Source organism: Thermobia domestica, chromosome 2, assembly GCF_964235325.1.
Source record: "Thermobia domestica chromosome 2, izTheDome1.hap1.1, whole genome shotgun sequence".
NCBI lineage: Eukaryota > Metazoa > Arthropoda > Insecta > Zygentoma > Lepismatidae > Thermobia > Thermobia domestica.
In genome coordinates, this window is record NC_137455.1 from 61,976,600 (window position 1) to 61,997,895 (window position 21,296).

The following is a 21,296-nucleotide window of genomic DNA, read 5'->3' on the forward strand; positions in this document are numbered from 1 at the left end:
CGAAGTTGATATTCCTAAGGTTGGTGGTGGTTCCAAACCCACCACGCCCACCACCACTATCCCGCGCCAAGTTCCAGTGTTCGTTTCAGATGCAGGGCCAAGGAACTTGGTTCATCCATTCTCATCTCAACACTTTTTGAGGCTGACGAACTTGGCTTCACTTTTTGTACCTCTGGTATTTTTGTTCATATTTCACTTCTTTTTGTAGTTCACCATGTCAATATCGTATATCTTAATTGTAGCATATTGGATCATTGGGGAGTACCTTATCAATTTGATGAGTGAGTGAGTGAAACGATTTCTTGCTTAACTAAGGACAGTTTTTTGCCCATGAAAAATTTCACATAGCACATTCATCAGATTTTGGACTTTTTCTATACTCAGGTCATTATAAAGTACCTTTGTGCTAAGTTTCACGTCTCTGTCTCATTGGGAAGTACCTAATTAATTTGATGAGTGAGTCAGTGAGTCAATGAGCCTGAAAACTGCATATTTTAGGGGTCCAGTACTCGAATATGGTTGAAGGTAGGAATGTGAGATTTGGTATATGAGCACATCTCTCGGATATCTCCTTAAATTCTAAATTTCATGTTTCTTCCCGTCACTAGAATCGGTTTTACAGAGCCTCGAAATCGGTGATTTTACCCAAAACTCTTGTTCGTGTATAATATGCTTACGGCAGGTGCAGACCAGTTTTCATTTTCTTCGCGGAACTTGGCTGCCATGCACTGCCGTATATGTTGACTTGTTTAAACGTTGATACTGATGGATTACTACTACTACTACTACTACTACTACTACTAATAATAATAATAATAATAATAATAATAATAATAATAATAATAATAATAATAATAATAATAATAATAATAATAATAATAATAAATAACAGTAGTAGCAGTAGAATAAGAATAATAATAAGAATACGAATTCTTCTTGAATCATTAACTTTAATTTCTATTCATACGCTAGTTATATTGCTTCCTCCTTTGTATTTTCAATTGCACTTGCATGTAAAATGCCAGAACCATTACGTTTATTGACTTTCTGTACTGTCAAACTGGACTTTCTAAAACAGGAATATTGGAAAAAAATTGCGGACAAATGGGTTTATAGCTTACTGTTTACTAATTGTTAACAAGAAGCAGAAATCAGTTTTGAGAAGGAACGGATAGCTCAAAATCAGTGGCGTAACAAGACGGGGGGCAAGGGGGCATTGCCCCCTCCCAAAGTTCTTGCAGAAGTTATTGGGGGCGCCGAAGGCGCCTAATGATTACTTTGCCTTTTTTAAAGCCAATAAAATAACGAAAAGTTTATGTACAAAAGCTGTGTTTTTTATGCACTGCCAAATCTTGAACAAAATATAGGGTACAGTGCTTTGTATTATTATAACTAATGGGCACTTTTTTGTTCCTTTTTTGTTGATTGTCTAGGGCACCTTTGATACAATAAAATAAAGAAATAAAAATTATCTATATGACAGTCAAGCAGCGATATAAACATTTTCTTAAACATTTGTCGCCCCTCATTATGTACGGGCGACATGCTTCGATAGAATAAAAAAGGGAATAATGTTACAATGACGGAGCATTGTAAATATATTAATTATTCCTTTCGTAGCCCCTGATTGTATAGGGCGCCTTCGATAGAATAAAAAAGAAATAATATTGCACCAATTGGCGCTGTAGATATATTAATTATTCCTTTTGTCGCCCCTCATTGTATAGGGGCGCCTTCGATAGAACAAACAAGGATGGAATATTGCGCCAATTTTGGTGCTGTAGATATATTAATTATTTCCTTTGTCGCCCCTGATTATATAGGGGCGCCTTCGATAAAACAAACAAGGATGTAATATTGAACCAAGGGCGCTGATATTAATTATTCCTTTTGTCGACCATGATTGTATAGGGGCGACTTCGAGAGAACAAAACAGGATGTAATATTGCACCAAGGACGCTGTAGATATATTAATTATTCCTTTTGTCGACCATGATTGTATAGGGACGCCTTTGATAGAACAAACAAAGATGTTATATTGCACCAAGGGCGCTGTAGATGTATTAGTTATTCCTTTTGTTGTCCCTGATTGTATAGGGGCGCCTTCGATAGAATAAAAAAGAAATAATATTGCACCAAGGGGCGCTGTAGATATATAATTTATTCCTTTTGTCGCCCCTCATTGTTTAGGGGCGCTTTCGATAGAACAAACAAAGATGTAATATTGCGCCAATTTTGGTGCTGTAGATAAATTAATTATTCCTTTTGTCGCCCCTCATTGTTTAGGGGCGCCTTCGATAGAATAAAAAAAAATATTGCACCAAGGGGCGCTGTAGATATATTAATTATTCCTTTTGTCGCCCCTCATTGTTTAGGGGCGTCTTGGATAGAACAAAAAAGGAAATAATATTTCACCAAGGGCGCTGTAGATAAATTAATTATTCCTTTTGTTGCCCCTCATTGTATAGGGGCGCCTTCAATAGAACAAACAAGGATGTAATATTGCACCAAGGACGCTGTAGATATATTAATTATTCCTTTTGTCGACCATGATTGTATAGGGACGCCTTTGATAGAACAAACAAAGATGTTATATTGCACCAAGGGCGCTGTAGATGTATTAGTTATTTTTTTTTGTTGTCCCTGATTGTATAGGGGCGCCTTCGATAGAATAAAAAAGAAATAATATTGCACCAAGGGGCGCTGTAGATATATTAATTATTCCTTTTGTCGCCCCTCATTGTTTAGTGGCGCCTTCGATAGAACAAACAAGGATGGAATATTGCGCCAATTTTGGTGCTGTAGATATATTAATTATTTCTTTTGTCGCCCCTGATTATATAGGGGCGCCTTCGATAAAACAAACAAGGATGTAATATTGCACCAAGGACGCTGATATTAATTATTCCTTTTGTCGACCATGATTGTATAGGGGCGACTTCGAGAGAACAAAACAGGATGTAATATTGCACCAAGGACGCTGTAGATGTATTAATTATTCCTTTTTCGCCCCTGATTTTATAGGGGCGCCTTCGATAAAATAAAAAAGAAATAATATTGCACCAAGGACGCTGTAGATATATTAATTATTCCTTTTGTCGACCATGATTGTATAGGGACGCCTTTGATAGAACAAACAAAGATGTTATATTGCACCAAGGGCGCTGTAGATGTATTAATTATTCCTTTTGTCGCCCCTCATTGTTTAGGGGCGCTTTCGATAGAACAAACAAAGATGTAATATTGCGCCAAATTTGGTGCTGTAGATAAATTAATTATTCCTTTTGTCGCCCCTCATTGTTTAGGGGCGTCTTGGATAGAACAAAAAAGGAAATAATATTTCACCAAGGACGCTGTAGATATATTAATTACCGGCATTCCTTTTTCGACCATGATTGTATAGGGGCGCCTTTGATAGAAGAAACAAAGATGTTATATTGCACCAAGGGCGCTGTAGATATAATTATTAGTTATTCAGTTTGTCGCCCCTCATTGTTTAGGGGCGCCTTCGATAGAACAAACAAAGATGTTATATTGCACCAAGGGCGCTGATATTAATTATTCATTTTGTATAGGGGCACCTTCGATAGAACAAAAAAGGATGTAATATTGCACCAAGGGCGTTGTAGATATATTAATTATTCCTTTTTACGCCCCTGATTTTATAGGGGCGCCTTCGATAGAATAAAAAAAAATATTGCACCAAGGGGCGCTGTAGATATATTAATTATTCCTTTTGTCGCCCCTCATTGTTTAGGGGCGTCTTGGATAGAACAAAAAAGGAAATAATATTTCACCAAGGGCGCTGTAGATAAATTAATTATTCCTTTTGTTGCCCCTGATTGTATAGGGGCGCCTTCAATAGAACAAACAAGGATGTAATATTGCACCAAGGACGCTGTAGATATATTAATTATTCCTTTTGTCGACCATGATTGTATAGGGACGCCTTTGATAGAACAAACAAAGATGTTATATTGCACCAAAGGCGCTGTAGATGTATTAGTTATTTTTTTGTTGTCCCTGATTGTATAGGGGCGCCTTCGATAGAATAAAAAAGAAATAATATTGCACCAAGGGGCGCTGTAAATATATTAATTATTCCTTTTGTCGCCCCTCATTGTTTAGGGGCGCCTTCGATAGAACAAACAAAGATGTATTATTGCGCCAATTTTGGTGCTGTAGATAAATTAATTATTCCTTTTGTCGCCCCTCATTGTTTAGGGGCGCCTTCAATAGAACAAACAAGGATGTAATATTGCACCAAGGACGCTGTAGATAAATTAATTATTCCTTTTGTTGCCCCTGATTGTATAGGGGCGCCTTCAATAGAACAAACAAGGATGTAATATTGCACCAAGGACGCTGTAGATATATTAATTATTCCTTTTGTTGCCCCTGATTGTATAGGGGCGCCTTCAATAGAACAAACAAGGATGTAATATTGCACCAAGGACGCTGTAGATATATTAATTATTCCTTTTGTCGACCATGATTGTATAGGGACGCCTTTGATAGAACAAACAAAGATGTTATATTGCACCAAAGGCGCTGTAGATGTATTAGTTATTTTTTTGTTGTCCCTGATTGTATAGGGGCGCCTTCGATAGAATAAAAAAGAAATAATATTGCACCAAGGGGCGCTGTAAATATATTAATTATTCCTTTTGTCGCCCCTCATTGTTTAGGGGCGCCTTCGATAGAACAAACAAAGATGTATTATTGCGCCAATTTTGGTGCTGTAGATAAATTAATTATTCCTTTTGTCGCCCCTCATTGTTTAGGGGCGCCTTCAATAGAACAAACAAGGATGTAATATTGCACCAAGGACGCTGTAGATAAATTAATTATTCCTTTTGTTGCCCCTGATTGTATAGGGGCGCCTTCAATAGAACAAACAAGGATGTAATATTGCACCAAGGACGCTGTAGATATATTAATTATTCCTTTTGTTGCCCCTGATTGTATAGGGGCGCCTTCAATAGAACAAACAAGGATGTAATATTGCACCAAGGACGCTGTAGATATATTAATTATTCCTTTTGTTGCCCCTGATTGTATAGGGGCGCCTTCAATAGAACAAACAAGGATGTAATATTGCACCAAGGACGCTGTAGATATATTAATTATTCCTTTTGTCGACCATGATTGTATAGGGGCGCCTTTGATAGAAGAAACAAAGATGTTATATTGCACCAAGGGCGCTGTAGATATAATTATTAGTTATTCGGTTTGTTGCCCCTCATTGTTTAGGGGCGCCTTCGATAGAACAAACAAAGATGTTATATTGCACCAAGGGCGCTGATATTAATTATTCATTTTGTATAGGGGCACCTTCGATAGAACAAAAAAGGATGTAATATTGCACCAAGGGCGCTGTAGATATATTAATTATTCCTTTTGTCGCCCCTGATTTTATAGGGGCGACTTCGATAGACAAAAAAGGATATAATATTGCACCAAGGGTACTGTGGATATATTAATTATTCTTTTTTTCGCCCCTGATTGTATAGGGGCGCCTTCGATAGAACAAAAAAGGATGTAATATTGCGCCAAGGGCGCTGTAGATGTATTAATTATTTCTTTTCGCCCCTGATTGTATAGAGGCGTCTTCGATAGAACAAAAAAGGAAATAATATTTCACCAAGGGCGCTGTAGATGTATTAATTATGCCTTTTGTCGCCCCTGATTGTGTAGGGGTTTCTTCGACAGAACAAACAAGGATCTCCTCAGTTACTGCGCAGGAAACAGACACCGAAAAGATTCGAACACCCGCAGACATTCGCGAAAAATTACCAATTCAACACCGCAGATGAGAAATTACGCGCAACCTATTATGAATGTTTGGACAATATCATTAGCAAAATTTAGTCGATTCCATCAGCCTGAACTGAAGAAGTATCGTGCAATAGAGAATGTAATTCTGGAAAGTAACTTTTCTCACGACATTAGTGACATTTTAGAAGAATACCATGTCAATCCGGACCGACTACAACTACAGATGCAACAGTTACTCACCACTATTCCCAATTCAAAAAATCTGAGTATCCTGCTTGAGAACTTCAAGAAACTCTGTAAAGAAACAAGAGAATTGTTTTCTGAAGTGTTGATAGTCCTTCGTCTCCTGCTTGTCATCCCGGCGACATCTGCAAATACCGAGAGAAGTTTCTCAATGTTGAGCGTCTCAAAACTTATCTGAGGTCCACAATGACCCAGGCAAGACTTAACCATTTTGCAGCTCTTAATGCATACCCATACAGGCTTGATTCACTGGAAGTGAAGAAACTGTGTAGAGAATTCACAAATAGCTCCTACCGTGCAACTGTCTTCGGAAAAGTGTGAATTCTGCTTTTTGAAGTGTGTAGTTTTTTTTGTCGAAATGAGCTATAGGATCACAGTGGGTCGTTATTTTTTTTTTACATTGAACATTTAATCAAATTGAAACTATTATTCCGTTCTTGTTAAATATATTAAAAGTTCGATGTTACGTACGCAAGGGCTCAAAAAACGGCTTTTATAAAAGGTTTTTCTACCGCTTTTATGCCTGTCATTTTTGTTTTTTTTTTAATATTTCAACTTTAATGAAAAAAGTACTTTCCACCTTTGTTCCCTATTATAAGAAGAAATAGAGATTTAATTACTGCATTCTGAAGAAAAATAAATATGAGAAATTCAACAACTAAGAATAATCGATCACTCATAAGAAAAAGAAGGGCAATTATATTAACCCTTTGGGGACTTTTAGTACAAATCTAAACCATGGCATCGACCTTAGGAATTTGCTTTATAAATCTCTAGTAAAGCTTTTCACACGTGTTTTTTGCATTCATTCAAGCGGGGAAGCATCAAAGAATGTGTTTCATGGGCGTTTTGCAGTCACGCTTGCGATGCCTGGGGGCAGTGACGCCACAAACATGGACGAAGGAAGAAAGAAAAGGTTAAATTTTAGTTTGTATTTTTTAAAATCCTAACACATCGCTATTAATCCTAGCATCATGGTCCATACCTAGTTGTGTTTGTAATAAAGAAATGTTTCCAACTGTAGCACTCAAATTTCCCTATTGTGTATCAGAAGCGGGAATATCCCACTCAAAGTGGAAAAAGGGGATTTTTCAGATCTTTTTATTTTTTCGGGAATTCCTCCCCTCAGGGACATGTGAGTGGTACCGTTTAAAACCTACCATCATTCCAAATAAAACAAGGTACAAACCATGATCGTAAGGTAAATAGTGATTTTTTTTTAAAAATCTGAATTTTTCCCCTACACATTTTTAGTCAACGTTTTTAGTAAAGTTAGCTCTAGTTTTAGTAAAGTTACATGTCATCTCTATTTGTCGTAGGATTATGCTCTGTACCTCATTTTGTTCGTAATGATGCAACGTTTCCAACGGTACCGCTACCATTGCGCTGTCATGTACCTGAGGAGATAAGATTCCGAGGATGTTAATTTTTAAAAATTTGAATTTCCCGCTTCTCTTTATACATTTTGGGCGGGAATTTCTCCCCTGAGGCACATGATAGGGACATGCAATTGATACGATTTAAAACGCTAGTTCATTACAAACGAAATGGTACAAATCATAATCCTAGAATAAATAGTCTTGGTGCTAGAGCTGATTTACTAAATTTCCCTCCCTATTTTTGGGTAATAGTTACTAATGTATTGTTATTCAATAAGCTCTAGCGTCAAGAGTGTTCATTGTAGGACCATGGTTCTTATCTCATTTTGTTTGTAATGAAGTAACGTTTCGAACTCTACCACTGCCGTGGCGCTAGCATGTATTTGGGGGAAGAAATCCTCAAAAAGGTTATTTTTTCCTGACAAAAATCTCTTTTTCCCAATTTGAGCGGGACATTTTCACTTTTGGAACATAATAAGGAATTTTGAATGGTACAGTTGGAAACATTTCTTCATTACAAATACAAAGAGTTACAAACTATGCTCCTACGATAAAGAGTCTTGACACTAGAGCTTGTTGAATAACAATAGTAGATATTAGGAAAAAATAGTAAATGAATTTTAGCGCCAAGACTATTTACTCCAGTATCATAGTTCATACCTCGTTTTGTTTGGAGTGAAACAAAGTTTTTTTTTTGTAACATTCGCATGTTCATGTTGTGTACCGGAGGGAAGAAATTCACAGGAAATGGGGACTTTAAAAAAAAAAAAAAAAAAAAACTGTTTTCCCAATTTGGACAGGAATTTTATATTAGGGAAAATTACAAATTAGGAAAACACTGTTTCATTCCGAATAAAACGGGGTATGAACCATGGTTCTACGATAAATAGTCTCGATGCAATAGCTGCTTGACTGAAAGTCTAAAATTTACCTAAAAAAGTGGAAGTCTCAAAAGGGTTAATGTATAGGGTTTTCTAGTTCGAACGAATTGTTTGTACAGTTCTTAGAATAATGTTTAACGACAAAAAAAAAAAAAAAAAAAAAAAAAAAAAAAGTGTTAGTGAAAAGTTAGTGGTGAGAACAATAACTGTTCTGAATAGTGGTTTAAGGTCTCGAAAAACCTGCTTAAAAAATCTAATATCTTTTCCATGCTTTTTTGGATTGGGACTTTTTTTTTCTTTTAATATTTCATATTTAGCGAAGAAGCAACAGTGTGTTCCAGCTTTCTTTTCCCATCATAGTCTAACTTTAAAAAAAATACTGTATTCTGAAGAAAAACAAAAGATAAGAGCCACCGCACTAAACTTTGTTGCTCCAGTTCCTTAAACTAAATCATATTATGCTGCTGCTATTAGTGAAACATTTTCTTCTGAAATATGAACAAAATTATGCAGCCTTTTCGGCTCTAATATTAGGTGTTAAAGAGTATCTGAAACAGTGTTTCTGAAACGGCGGTGATACTTTTTTCTTGTCTGCGAGTTTGACTAAGCAACCCAAACAACACATTTCAAGATGTATAAATTTCAAGAACTTGATATCATGATTAGGCAACCAACGTGGGACTTATGAGATCCTAGTTGTGTGAAAAGAGCGAAAATTTCCTTTTTCTTTCCAAAAGCCGCTTTAAAAAAAAAGAAAAGAAAAGAAAAGAAAAGAAAAGAAAATAAAGCACGTCTCAAAAATCCGGCTATTTTGCATCTTTAGTCCGGTATATCAATACAACGTACAGTTCAATCTATGTGCTGAAACATTTGAAGATTAATGTGGTGTGAAAGTAAAATAAGAAAAGTGTGCGTGTAGGTGTATTGTGAGGATCTGTTGATCACTTTAGAATTTTTTTTGTTTGTTTGTTTGTTTGTGATATGTGTTCAGCTTATGAGTTCTGGAGAGTGAGAAGGTGGCTTTTGTGCCGAACGTATACGGAACAATGATGTCGTATTATGTAGTGATTAATTAGTAGTAAACTGTACTTCATACGTACCCTGACGCAAATCAAATGAGGTCTACTAGTTTTACTAATGTATGACTCTTGTGTTGAATGAATACATTGGGTGGGTGAAAAAGCTGTCTTTACTTCAAGTGTCTAATATTTTAATTTTTCAAATGTATAGCTGTTTTCGTAAATTACAATTATTTTCCCACACATACACGAAAAAAATACATAACAGTAATACTGTAAAGATTAGTGGAAATTACGCTCTGTGATGGGGGGGCGCTGTTGAGAGAGGGGCGCAACAAAAAGACTTGCCCCCTCCTATATTCGAAATGTTGTTACGCGGCTGCTCAAAATATTGCATCTTGAAAAGAAAGAGGAGAAGCGGCCATCTACATTTTCGAAAGTGGGCATTTTCTGAGCAAGAACTCCAATGCAAGTAATTTATTGAGATGTATTGATTCATTTAACTCCTGCAATTGAAGACTTACTTATTTTAGGTTTTATTCTACAATTATAATACAAAGTTTTAAAAAAAATCAAGAGCTACAACTTTGTCATGGGTTTTATTTTTTTTAAATCCTATTCTTGGGGTTGCGATCGCCCCCGATCGCTATCCTGGATCCACCCCTGTGTTTGTTTTACAAAATTAGATTTCGAAATTTTTAGGGAACATGCTGTTTGAGTACTAAAAATGACTTAGAAGGAATAAAGTATAATATTTGGAATACATATTTGTGATGAGAGGGGAGCTAACTTCAGGAAGTTACAATTAATAGGGATCAGGTCCCTGTATTTCACCCCCTACAGTCCCCGCTCTGTTCTAGTGGTTAGCGAGCATGATGTAAGAGGCTCCGAGTTCGATTCTTGATCAGCTTTAAAATTTGAACTCATTAGCGTAGATCTGATTCGATCTTAAGGTATGGATTCACTTATACGAAAACCTCGGTGGCTCAGTGATAGAGCACCAACCTACTTCTTAGGATATGTGGCCCCAGCTTCGGTCCTGGTTCTCGCCAAGCCGGTTTCATTGAGAATGAAAACTATGTGCACGGGTTTTCTCGAAGATCTTCCATTACCACCCGCTTTTTATATCGCCAAGATTTTACCATCATTTGTTTGTTTCATTCGCTACCATATCCTTCAGCCTTGGAGCATAATTTTGTGGCACTAAACTCAGAGATTTCATTTTCAAGCAGTGATTATTTCAGAGAGTGACAGGGAGCCCCTTGGAGCTATTGAATTTCTCCTGGGCATGTTAAATGTGGATTTCCTACAATTTCAACAATATTACTTTTCACACCTAGTGTATTAAAATCCTCACCCCTGAGGGAAAATCTAAAACCATTACTGTTTTCAAGCAACGTATAACTTCGGTACTAGAAAGAGGTCATATATAAACTCATTTATTCATTGGTAAATCCTTTGGTAAAGATGATGCTGAAATTATAACAAAGCAAAGTTTTTATAAAATGCATTGGAAAGAAGAAACTATTTTTGAGAAGGTAAAATGAAGAAATTAAAAACATTGAGTGCGGTTTTCTCGAATATCAGGGAAGTAGTTTAGTTTATAGAAACATTTAATCTTGCAAATGCTTTTAGTGTTAATTTCATTTCTTCAATTTACCACCACAAAAACTATTTTCTCCCAAAATTATTGTTTTCAAAATTTCTTGATGTTATTAACTATATTATTTGAATACCACTCATTCTAGCTTTGAAACTTCTTGTATAAATTAAAAGAGACATTCTGGCCAAAGCATATATTGACTAATAAATAATAGCGTTACAATTTCGGAAAACTAATTTGCCGAAACTGTAATAGGGTCTACTATTATTTATTACTTAATATATGCTTTGGTCAGAATTTGTCTTTTAATTTAAACTATATTATTATTATTATTATTATTATTATTATTATTATTATTATTATTATTATTATTATTATGAGTATCTACATACCTAAGCGATTAGCGTACGCGTCTTTGGCGTGGAATACCTGGGTTCGATTCCCAGTAGGAGCTCATGTGTTTCGGATTCTACGTTAATCAGTACGTCCACTTCTCATACAGCTTAGTTGCTGAAACGGACGTAAAACTCAAAATCAACTCAACTCACAAATAATGTAATAATAATAATAATAATAATAATAATAATAATAATAATAATAATAATAATAATAATAATAATAATAATAATAATAATAATAATAATAATAAACGACACAATGTAAGGAGTGAAAGGCAAGAAACCATATAAAAAACTGCATGCGATCAGATGAAGTCGGAACCTCTCCTTTCAGTGTAATTACCAGTGAGACACTAAACCATAAATAAAACAGTAATATAACGGTCTTATTGATGGTGTTCCTGAAAATATGGGATATATTGTAGAGTGGTGTTACATTGGATTATTTAATTATCATTGAGTAACATGTATTTCTTATTCTATATATATGTATTGTAGTTATATATTATAATATTTCAAATGGTGTGCGTCTTTTAGTCTAGGGCTTCTACATATTTTCTCAGCTTTAAATATGTTTGTGTAGAGCACAGCCTATACAATTGTTATTGAAATCTGTAACCAGTCTTTCTTGTTCGCTTTACTGCTTTATAACCAGCGGAAGAAAACAGCTATAAAGGAACTTCAGGTGTCAATCAACTATTGAGCTGCCCTGCGTGGCGCACGTGGGGAGGCCTCCTCCTCTACATACTTCCCCCTTCTCAATAGCGTTTGTTATGAGCGAACGGTGATGCGACTTTCTCCGAAGCAATTGTGTATGGATATGATGTTCTATCTGAAATGTTGGTAGACACTGTTTTTGTCAATTTTCCATCCTAATTTCTGTGAACTGTTTAAACAGAATAGTTTATGAAATGAAAAATGCTTGAGAAGAGACGTTTTAAAGAATACGCTCACAGTTGCCGACATTTTCTTACACATTCTGTTGAGAGTTGGATACCTGGAAATAACCAAAAATCGTCCCGAAAAAACCCCTTGACCATAAAAAATATCGTCATATCAATCAACGTTATTTCTATCTAATTACTGACACATCTCGGGAAAACGTTTCTTATGCTACTTAGATTGAATTATGTCAGATTCATTGCAATAAGATGTAAAATATTGATGTTATTTTAAAAAAATCCAAATTATTGGAAACATTTCGTCCCGTTTAAACCCCTCAAAATTATAGATATGTATAAATATGTTATTTATTAAAATTAATTAACGAAACTTTCTATAACGATGTTTCTCACAGTCCTTTACCACTCTCAACAAAATTTATTGGAAAATATAAACTTTTTTGTCCTTCGACTTTTTCGCCTCACAGAAAGATGCCTTGGTGGTATGTAATGAACAAAATACATTTTGTTTCTTAAAAAACAACAAAATATTTATTTGTGAATAGATAATAGGGTCGATAAAGCTTTTTATACTTATTTCTTTGTAAAACGGTGACATCAAAAGTCATTTCTGCAAAAATAGTGATATTTTAGGAAATATATCATGACATTCCGAAAACTAAATTAGAACAAAACGTGTTGATGGCAATAGCATATTCATAGTTTTATTGTTTCACGCATTTCTTCAGATCAAGATTTAGTCAATATAGTATAGAGAAGAGCAAATAAATCAAAGTTAGAAAATTTAGAATATATCTATTGTTTCGTCCTTTTTAGACCCCTAGCAGCTAAAGATAGATAGATAGATAGATAGATAGATACACAGAGGGTTGATTAATTCGTGTGTCAATTTCATTTGTTCACTGCGCAAAAGTGGTATGAGGTAAAGCCGTGCAATTTGGTGTGACTTTAGACGAAAGACATAAGTTTTATTTCGTCATAGAAGCATGTCACTTGTACTAAAGATTGGAGAAATATAGGGTCAAAGGTCAAATTACGATTTTTTCCTTATGGGATTGCAATGGTAAATTCTGAAAGAGCCTGGAAAAACGTAAATCGAAGTGATAACAAAGAAAAAGCTGTATGGTATGATTCTATGTCGCAAGCCGACCAAATATGCGTCAATCAAGTGTCATGGTCAGAGGTCACTTTCAGATCAAGGTCACAGGTCACCTTGAGAACCCATTTGACATGATGAGTTGCGGACATTGCGTTGTTTTCAGAGTATTCAAATACGTTCTCAAGATGACCTGTGACCTTGATCTGACCGTGACCTCTGACCTTGACACTTGACGCATATTTGGTCGGCTTGCGACATAGAATGATACCATACAGCTCTTTCTTTCTTATCACTTCGATTTACGTTTTTACAAGCTTTTTCAGAATTTACCATTCCAGTCCCATACGGAAAAAATAGAAATGTGACCTTTGACCCTATATCTCTTTAATCTTTAGTACAAGTGACATGCATCTATGACGAAATAAAACTTATTTCCTTCGTCTAAAGTTACACCAAATTGCACTGCTTTACCTCATACCACTTTTGCACAGTGAACAAATGAAATTAACACAAGAATTAATCAACCCTCTGTACATATATATATATATATATAATTACTGTGCATTTTCTTTACCAAATCGAAGTTTTTAGTTGAACATTTAACTGTCGTATTTCGAAAGGCAAAACAGGTTGTAAAAGAAAATCATTTCTAGTTCACTTGAAATAGATTATGTAAGAGTCACTGATGGGTAGAGATGCAAAAAAGCCGGCTTTTTTGAATCGATGGTTTTTTTCACATAAAAAGCCGGCTTTTTTGGGAAAAAACGAGAATTTTGGAAATTTTGGCTTTTTTCAACTTCATGATTTTTCTATCTAAATAGCTTTCTTATAGTATATTCTATATTTAGATAAGAATTCCATGACCTGAATGTCATATTTCGCTCTGAAATTCACCATCAAGATGGATGGAGCACATGTTATACGAATTAAAGCTAACATGAAGAATGTAGTATTTGAGGGTAATTTTAGAGGCTATTTAACTTTATTTTAACTTTTGAGTTATCGACATCTTTTTTCCTCTCTAGTTCGTCATCCGTGTTTCATTTCTAAGAGCTTTTAGTACTCTAGCTTCTAGCGCAAAAGTTAAACTTGTCCGTTTTTCTATTTATCCGTCAAAGCGTACGTTTTTCAATATATCCGTCAAACCGTACTTCCATATTTCTGTTATACTGTAGCTGTGAAGTGATTTAGCATTAATTTTCCGGACACAACCTTGAATACCAATTTATACAAATAATCAGTAGCGGATTTAGAAAAGTACTTTAGGAGGGGTTTTTCTGATTGTTTCGTTTCCTAAAAAGTCCTAATTTTATTTGGGAAGTGCTTGAAGTTTATGAGTACAGGCATAACTAATATTTCGCTTCGTTTATATGTTTAGCAATAATCTTCCGGATACAACTTTAAAAATCATTTTATACTGAGAATCAGTGGCGGATTTAGAAAAGTATTTTGGGAAGGGTTTAGTTTTTTTAAACATTCGTAATTTTTATTTGACGGGAGCTTAAAGTTTATGAGTAAAGGCATAAATAATAGATATTTCGTTTGTTGCAGACATTCCGTAACTTTGGGGAACGGACTTCAGTCCGAAAGACCGCCCCCCTAACCTTCGCAAAACCGTCACTGCTGGTAATTAGTAATAATAACGATTTAAAAACAATAAAAAAGGAAGTCGCCCAACTCTCAGTACACGCACTATTTCTACATTTATTTATTTATTTATTTATTTAGACTTATTTTACATGTCGAGGTTAAGGCTATATGTAGCCTTATCTACCACCTAAACATGACACAAAGTTGAAAAATCAAAGGATATAGCTAACAATAGCAAAAGAAAAAAAGTTAGAAAGTAAAAAAAATAACACAAGAAACAGACTGTCACTTGAACACACACACACACACACACACACACACACACACACACACAAATATAATATAGCGCTTTATGTAATAAGTGTTGAGTTTCATATCTTTATGACAAGCTTCTCTATTGGCTCTTCTGTCTCTGTGTCCATTCAACCCTGCTTCGATAACAATAAATTATAAACTGCTCTTTTAAAAGATGCTAAAGATTTTGACTCACGTACCGAGGTTGGCAAAGTAATTATTCCAATCACGACACGTTGAAATTGTATATGATTTGGAGGAATAAGTTGATCTATGAATAGGAATTGCAAGTTGGCTATTAAAACGTGATCTTGTATCCCTCTCATGGAAATCGCTTAAAAAATTAAGATGTTTTAGAAGATAGAAAGGTTCTGTAAAAGTAAGTGTTTTATACAGCAGTACCAACGAGTGCAATTTTCGCCGTTGCTGCATCTTCAGCCATTGCAGCTTTTTAAAGAATGGCGTAACATGATTTGAGAATTTTAAGTTAAAAATAAAACGTATACAAGCATTTTGTACTCGCTGCAAACGCTTTTGTAAATGTATATCAGCGTCAGTTAAGGCGGTGTCACAGTACTCCAAATGTGGTACCACTAGGGTTTGAACAAGAGTTTTTTTCAACTGTGTTGGTAAAAAAATTTTTTAATTTGCTGAGAGAATGAAGAATTCCAAAAGCCTTCTTGCATGATGCGTTAATTTGATCGGACCAAGTTAAATATTTGTTAAGTATGACACCAAGATTTTTCACAGAGGAAGAGAAGGGAATATTTACGCCTTCTAAAGTTATATTGGGAACAAGTGAAGCATCTATTAACGTCGTTGCACGTTTGGAAGTAATTAAAATTGACTTTGATTTGACTGGATTTATAATCAAACAATTATTTGCTGACCATTTAGCCAAATTACTCAAGTCTTCGTTCATCTTTGTTATTCAAGTATCTATTTGCTTTGGTGAAGAAGATAGATACAATTGAACATCATCCGCATACATGTGATACTTACAGTGTTTTAGAGATTGTGCTAAGTCATTAATATAAAGGCAGAAAAGAAGAGGCCCTAAAACACTACCTTGAGGAACCCCACAAGGTTACGCTGACCAGAAACTAAGTTGGCAACCACCACATACTGTTTTCGGTCGCATAAGTAATTTTGGACCCACTTAGCAGCTGAAGTAGAGAAACTAAATTTTTGTACAAGTTTCTGCAGCAAAATGTCATGGTTTACTGACTGGAATGCTTTGCTATAATCCAGTAAGGTAAGTATGGTTATCTCTCTCTTGTCCAAAGCAGAACGTATATCATCAGTAATGCTGGTAAGGGCTGTAGAAGTGCTGCAATGTTTACGAAACCCGGATTGAAAAGTGTGTAAAAGGTTATAAGTTCGAAGGTGCTCACATATTTGATCACTTACAATATATTCAAGAGCTTTAGATAGGGCAGGTAATATTGAAATAGGCCTTAAGTCTTCTGCAGATCGGACATCCTTAGTCTTAGGGAGAGGCAGGACTCGTGCTGTCTTCCACAAGACTGGGAATGTTCCGGTAGTAAGGGAAAGATTAAATAAATTGGTAATTGGAGAGAGGACGAATGGTAATATTTTCTTGATCAATGTTATGCTTATTTCATGAGCACCTATAGCAGTGGATTTTATCCTCTTAATCGCTTTCATTACATAATGTGGGGTAACACAAGTGAAAGAGAAAACATTTTCTTCAAAATTAGGGATTTGTCCTGTATTATCAGATCTTGCATTTATCTGTGAGCTAGAACTATCAATTCTACAGAAATAATTGTTAAGATAATCGGCAGAGAAAGGAGCAGCTACATCCGGCTGGACTCTTTTGCTGCTACGAATGCCAAGTAGCTTCAAATTTCTCCAAAGATGGGAGGGATTCTTGTTCTCAAACAGGGTGTAGGAAAATTTTAATTTCGCATTACGCACGGCTTGATTACATCTATTTCTAAGGATCCTGTATTCCTCAAATTTGTCATTTAAGTTGGGTAAATTTAATTTACGTGCTTTCTTAAATTTACTATACGCTCTGTCGCGACAAGCCATTAAACTTCGAATTTCATCTGTAATCCAGGGCGAAGGAGAACGAGAAACACGTTTTTCTCTCAAGGGGACATGAATGTTCAGAAGATAAAATATTAACTCATTGAAATAAGATAGTTGGTCATCCACAGAAGGAAAAGAACTTATTAGATGCCAAGGCAATAACGCAGCATCACGCAAGAGTGCTTCATTGTTAATGTTGGCTAAATCTCTGTATAAAACAACTTTAGGCTTGAATTTGGGAGTCTTAATAGAATAGCAAACAAAGATAAGATCATGACGCGAAATGCCAGGTACTGAAAATTGACCGAAATGAAGAACTCTGTCAATGTCGGAAGTTAAGATTAAGTCAAGAAGTGAATCTGAGGTGGTAGTATGAAACGTAGCTTCGAGCGGACAGATGGAAAAATTTAAGGATGTAGTAATCTCGCGAAATGTTTCTACTTCACGTTTAGTGGACAATAAATCAAAGTTCATGTCCCCAAGTATGAGACTATGCATATAAAGTGGTGAAATACGAGAAATATCTTCTTCGAAATTCTTAAATGATGCCCCTGGTGGGCGGTACACACAAGCCAAAAGCATTTTTTGGTTCTCAATAGATATTTCAACTATGATGTACTCAGATTCGAAGCTATAATGACCACCTGATTGACAAAGAATTTTTGCGTCAATGTCATTTCGCAGAAAGATTGCAACCCCACCACCACCTTTGTTAATGCGATCGTTTCGGATAATTTTGAAGTTATTTAACAATACCAGATCATTAGAGAGAGTTGGCTTTAACCAAGTCTCGGAAACTAATATTGCATGCAAGTTCTCAACGGAATGAAAAATAACTTCGAACTCAGTATAATGTCTGACAAGGCTCTGCGCATTAATGTGCACAGCATTGAACGTTGGTAGCTTCGGTTTATTAAGTTCTGTTTGCAATAAATACTGAGGGCCTTCGTAAGACACTTGGAGATCGGGTAGCTGTAAAGGTTCATTGTCTTCGAAAACAGAGGGACGTATTTTATTTAGTTCGGTTAAAACGAATGAAGAGGGGCTATGTTTGTTGCTTATATTGTCAGTCAATGTACTCATGTAATATTGAATATTTCAATGGTAGGTATTGCGAAAAAACAGAAAGACTAGAGAAAACGAAAAGACTATAGAATGGAGATTTACTGTTTCCTTGTTGGTTATGTTTAAAAAAAATAATAAATAAAAAATAAAAATAATAATAATAAAAAAAAGCCATTGCCTCATAACATGCGGATTGTGCCTCGAACGAGGTTCTTGCTTGCTCTTCCCGAAACGGAGTGGCTATTGGTAACTTGGGGGGTGAGAGAGAGAAGAAAATAGAAAACATAGCACTGACCTTGAGGAGGAGGCGAGCCGAAACTGGAAACAACAGGGGTGAAAGAACGCAGAGACAGGGAGGTCTTCCTGTGCTGATGATAGGAGGGGACACTTTTGTATCCATTCCCACATTAGAATCACTAGAAGCTACACTCGTATTGAGCTTGACAAATGCATGTAAACGCATCATTGATAACCACATCCAACACAAAATATTGCCGACAAATAAAAATAGCAACACAACCACACACTTTTCAGAAAAAAGCGAGCACACCATCCTTGTTGAAAATATTGTCAGATAACTATAAAGCTCATAAATCACATAGCTACTGCAGTTATCGCTTCTGTGTATTGTAGAATTTAAACACTGACAAGTATGCACACATAAATAGATATAGGACGTTGAAACACACGCACACGCACACAAACAATTCAGATGCACACAATATTCATACTTGGATATACATTTAACAAAAGGGGATATATTTATTAATAAAATAGTAAAAGAAAAACAAATCTCTAACATATCACACACAGTACAATATGTACACGTTCCGTGCTGCGATATTATGCCACTAACTGTTGGAGATATTCGCTATTTCTGTGTCCTCACAAGCTGTTAAGTTCGGCCTTGGTAGAGACGAAATGTCTAGTTTCGTTTTTAAGGACAACTATCTTTCCGTCTTGAGTATACACCTGCTTGTAACCATATTTCTGAACTGCAGAACGCAACAATTCCAGTCGATGATGGCACAAGTCTTCTTTGATGGTGATGTTGGAGCCCTTCAGTTTTCTTTTATTGCTGAACACCTTAGCCCTGGTTCTGTAGCTTGCAAACTTGACAATTATTGGACGTGGTTTTCCCTCTAATTTGGGTCCAATCCTGTGACTTCGACTAATGTCGTTTATGACCATGGGAACACCTAGCCGCTCTTCAAACAATTTTATGGCTATAGTGTCAATATCTTCATTTCTTCCTTCCGGTATTCCGAAGATCCGAAGGTTCTCCCTCCGCTGGTATTGCTCCAGTTCCACGATCTTCTCTTGCAGACCACTAATTTCTGTGTCCTTGTTCTTTAGCTCTTTCCGAAGGTCATGCACTTCTTCAGAATTGAACTTAAGAGTTTCTTCCAGTCTTTCCACCACTACTTTCGTAACTGATTCAATTATTGAATCTACGATTAGTTTTAAAATTTCAGGGGTTTGCACCACTGACTTGACTTCTTCGCAGATTTGCCGCACGAAGTCCTTTTTCTCTGCTTCGAGCGCACTGTTTCCTTGGGACCCTTTGATAGCCTTAGAGGGAGCCATTGTATTGTGAAGACTTCGTACAAACAAAATAACTGTAAATTAGGAAAGTAATGTTTATACAAGATTTTCACTAGATAAGAAAACGTTATATTGTTCTTCTATCTATAACTGAACTATGGAAACATAGATTGTTGCGAAAACACTTCTTCCACTGAACTTTATGGCATGAAAAACACGGAGCGCGATACTTGCACGTCTAACCACTAGCCATCTCTTATGTCTACATTCACAGATGGAATGAAGAAAAGCTTTGTCAGAATGGTCGAATGCTGGTTGAATCCCGGACTTCCCGATAGAAGCTCAAAAGCTAATCACTCAGTCATGTTTGTTGTGCAGTTGTATTTAGCTTAACTTAAATATATTCCGTAGTCTTTTTTTTGTGGGGGGGAGTTCCGTAATGATATGTTGAATCCCTCTTGTTAAAAATTCAGAAAACTTGAGGATTGGGTAAACTGTGATGGTGGTTCTATAAAACTTAACTGTGGAATTTCAAGAATATACAGAACCAAAAGATCTAGATGTTCAGCCTTTAAGTGTATCATATAAATCTAAGTATTTCTCTTATGTTTTATTTTAATTTTATTTTGTTTCAAAAAGAGGGTATGGAATATTTTGAAGTAAAAATACTACATACTATTTTGCTAGTTATTTGTGTATTCTTTAAATAGAAGTGTTTACTTTTAGGGTTGGCTGGTTAACACCAACTTTTTTTTTTAATAACTGGTTTAAACCACAAAAATAAAAAGAATGAAAAATGCGAATCGTGTGAACTTCATGGTGACGTTTCCAGATATCAAACCACCTTCAATAGTTTTATTTCCCTTTCACCTTTTAATCAAGGTGTCCCATGTTCAATTCTCGGTCGAACCACAAACCTTCTTTCATGCGTAACTCAAGTAGCGGTTCGGATGTCAGTTTAAGCGAAAGTCTTCTCCTTGATAACCTCGGTATTTCGTAAGGATTTTAAGCCTAAATATACGAAACGAAACCAAATTGTATATTTCTGCAAGCCTAAATGCGTGTTGCTTTATAAAGAAGCCAATATTGCTTAAATATATTGATAGAAATTGGCAAAATTTATCGATTGCCTACGTAGCTTCCAACATTAGCATGGATTGGACTTTCAATGATATCTACGTACCGGTACTAAATTTGTAATTTAATACCTCAGTTTTAGCGTACGTTGACCTTTAAATTTTACATGCAAAGCAATAACAGGATTTTCCCGTTATTGTCTTACATTTCAAGTAATGACGGGATTTTCCCAATGGCTAGGGCGGGAGATTCTCAACTTAAGAAATTTACTGACCGCACTTCTTTAAGCTTATGGGAGTTCTTCCGGCATAACCCCGCTGTTGCATAATAACATCAAGGCGAAACGAACTTATTTCTGTGAATAT

The 21,296-nt window shown here is 35.7% G+C and overlaps 1 protein-coding gene across 1 annotated transcript; it reads right to left on the reverse strand.

Annotated features, from left to right (window-relative positions):
* Positions 1-19,194: 19,194 nt before the first annotated feature.
* Positions 19,195-19,896, reverse strand: LOC145679031 (uncharacterized). The gene has a single exon (XM_081749631.1). It carries the CDS (start codon positions 19,894-19,896, stop codon positions 19,195-19,197), a length of 702 nt encoding a protein of 233 aa, XP_081605757.1.
* Positions 19,897-21,296: the final 1,400 nt, after the last annotated feature.

Excerpts from the sequence above, each read along its gene's own strand:
- LOC145679031 (XM_081749631.1), bottom strand. The coding sequence starts at position 19,896 with ATGGCTCCCTCTAAGGCTATCAAAGGGTCCCAAGGAAACAGTGCGCTC.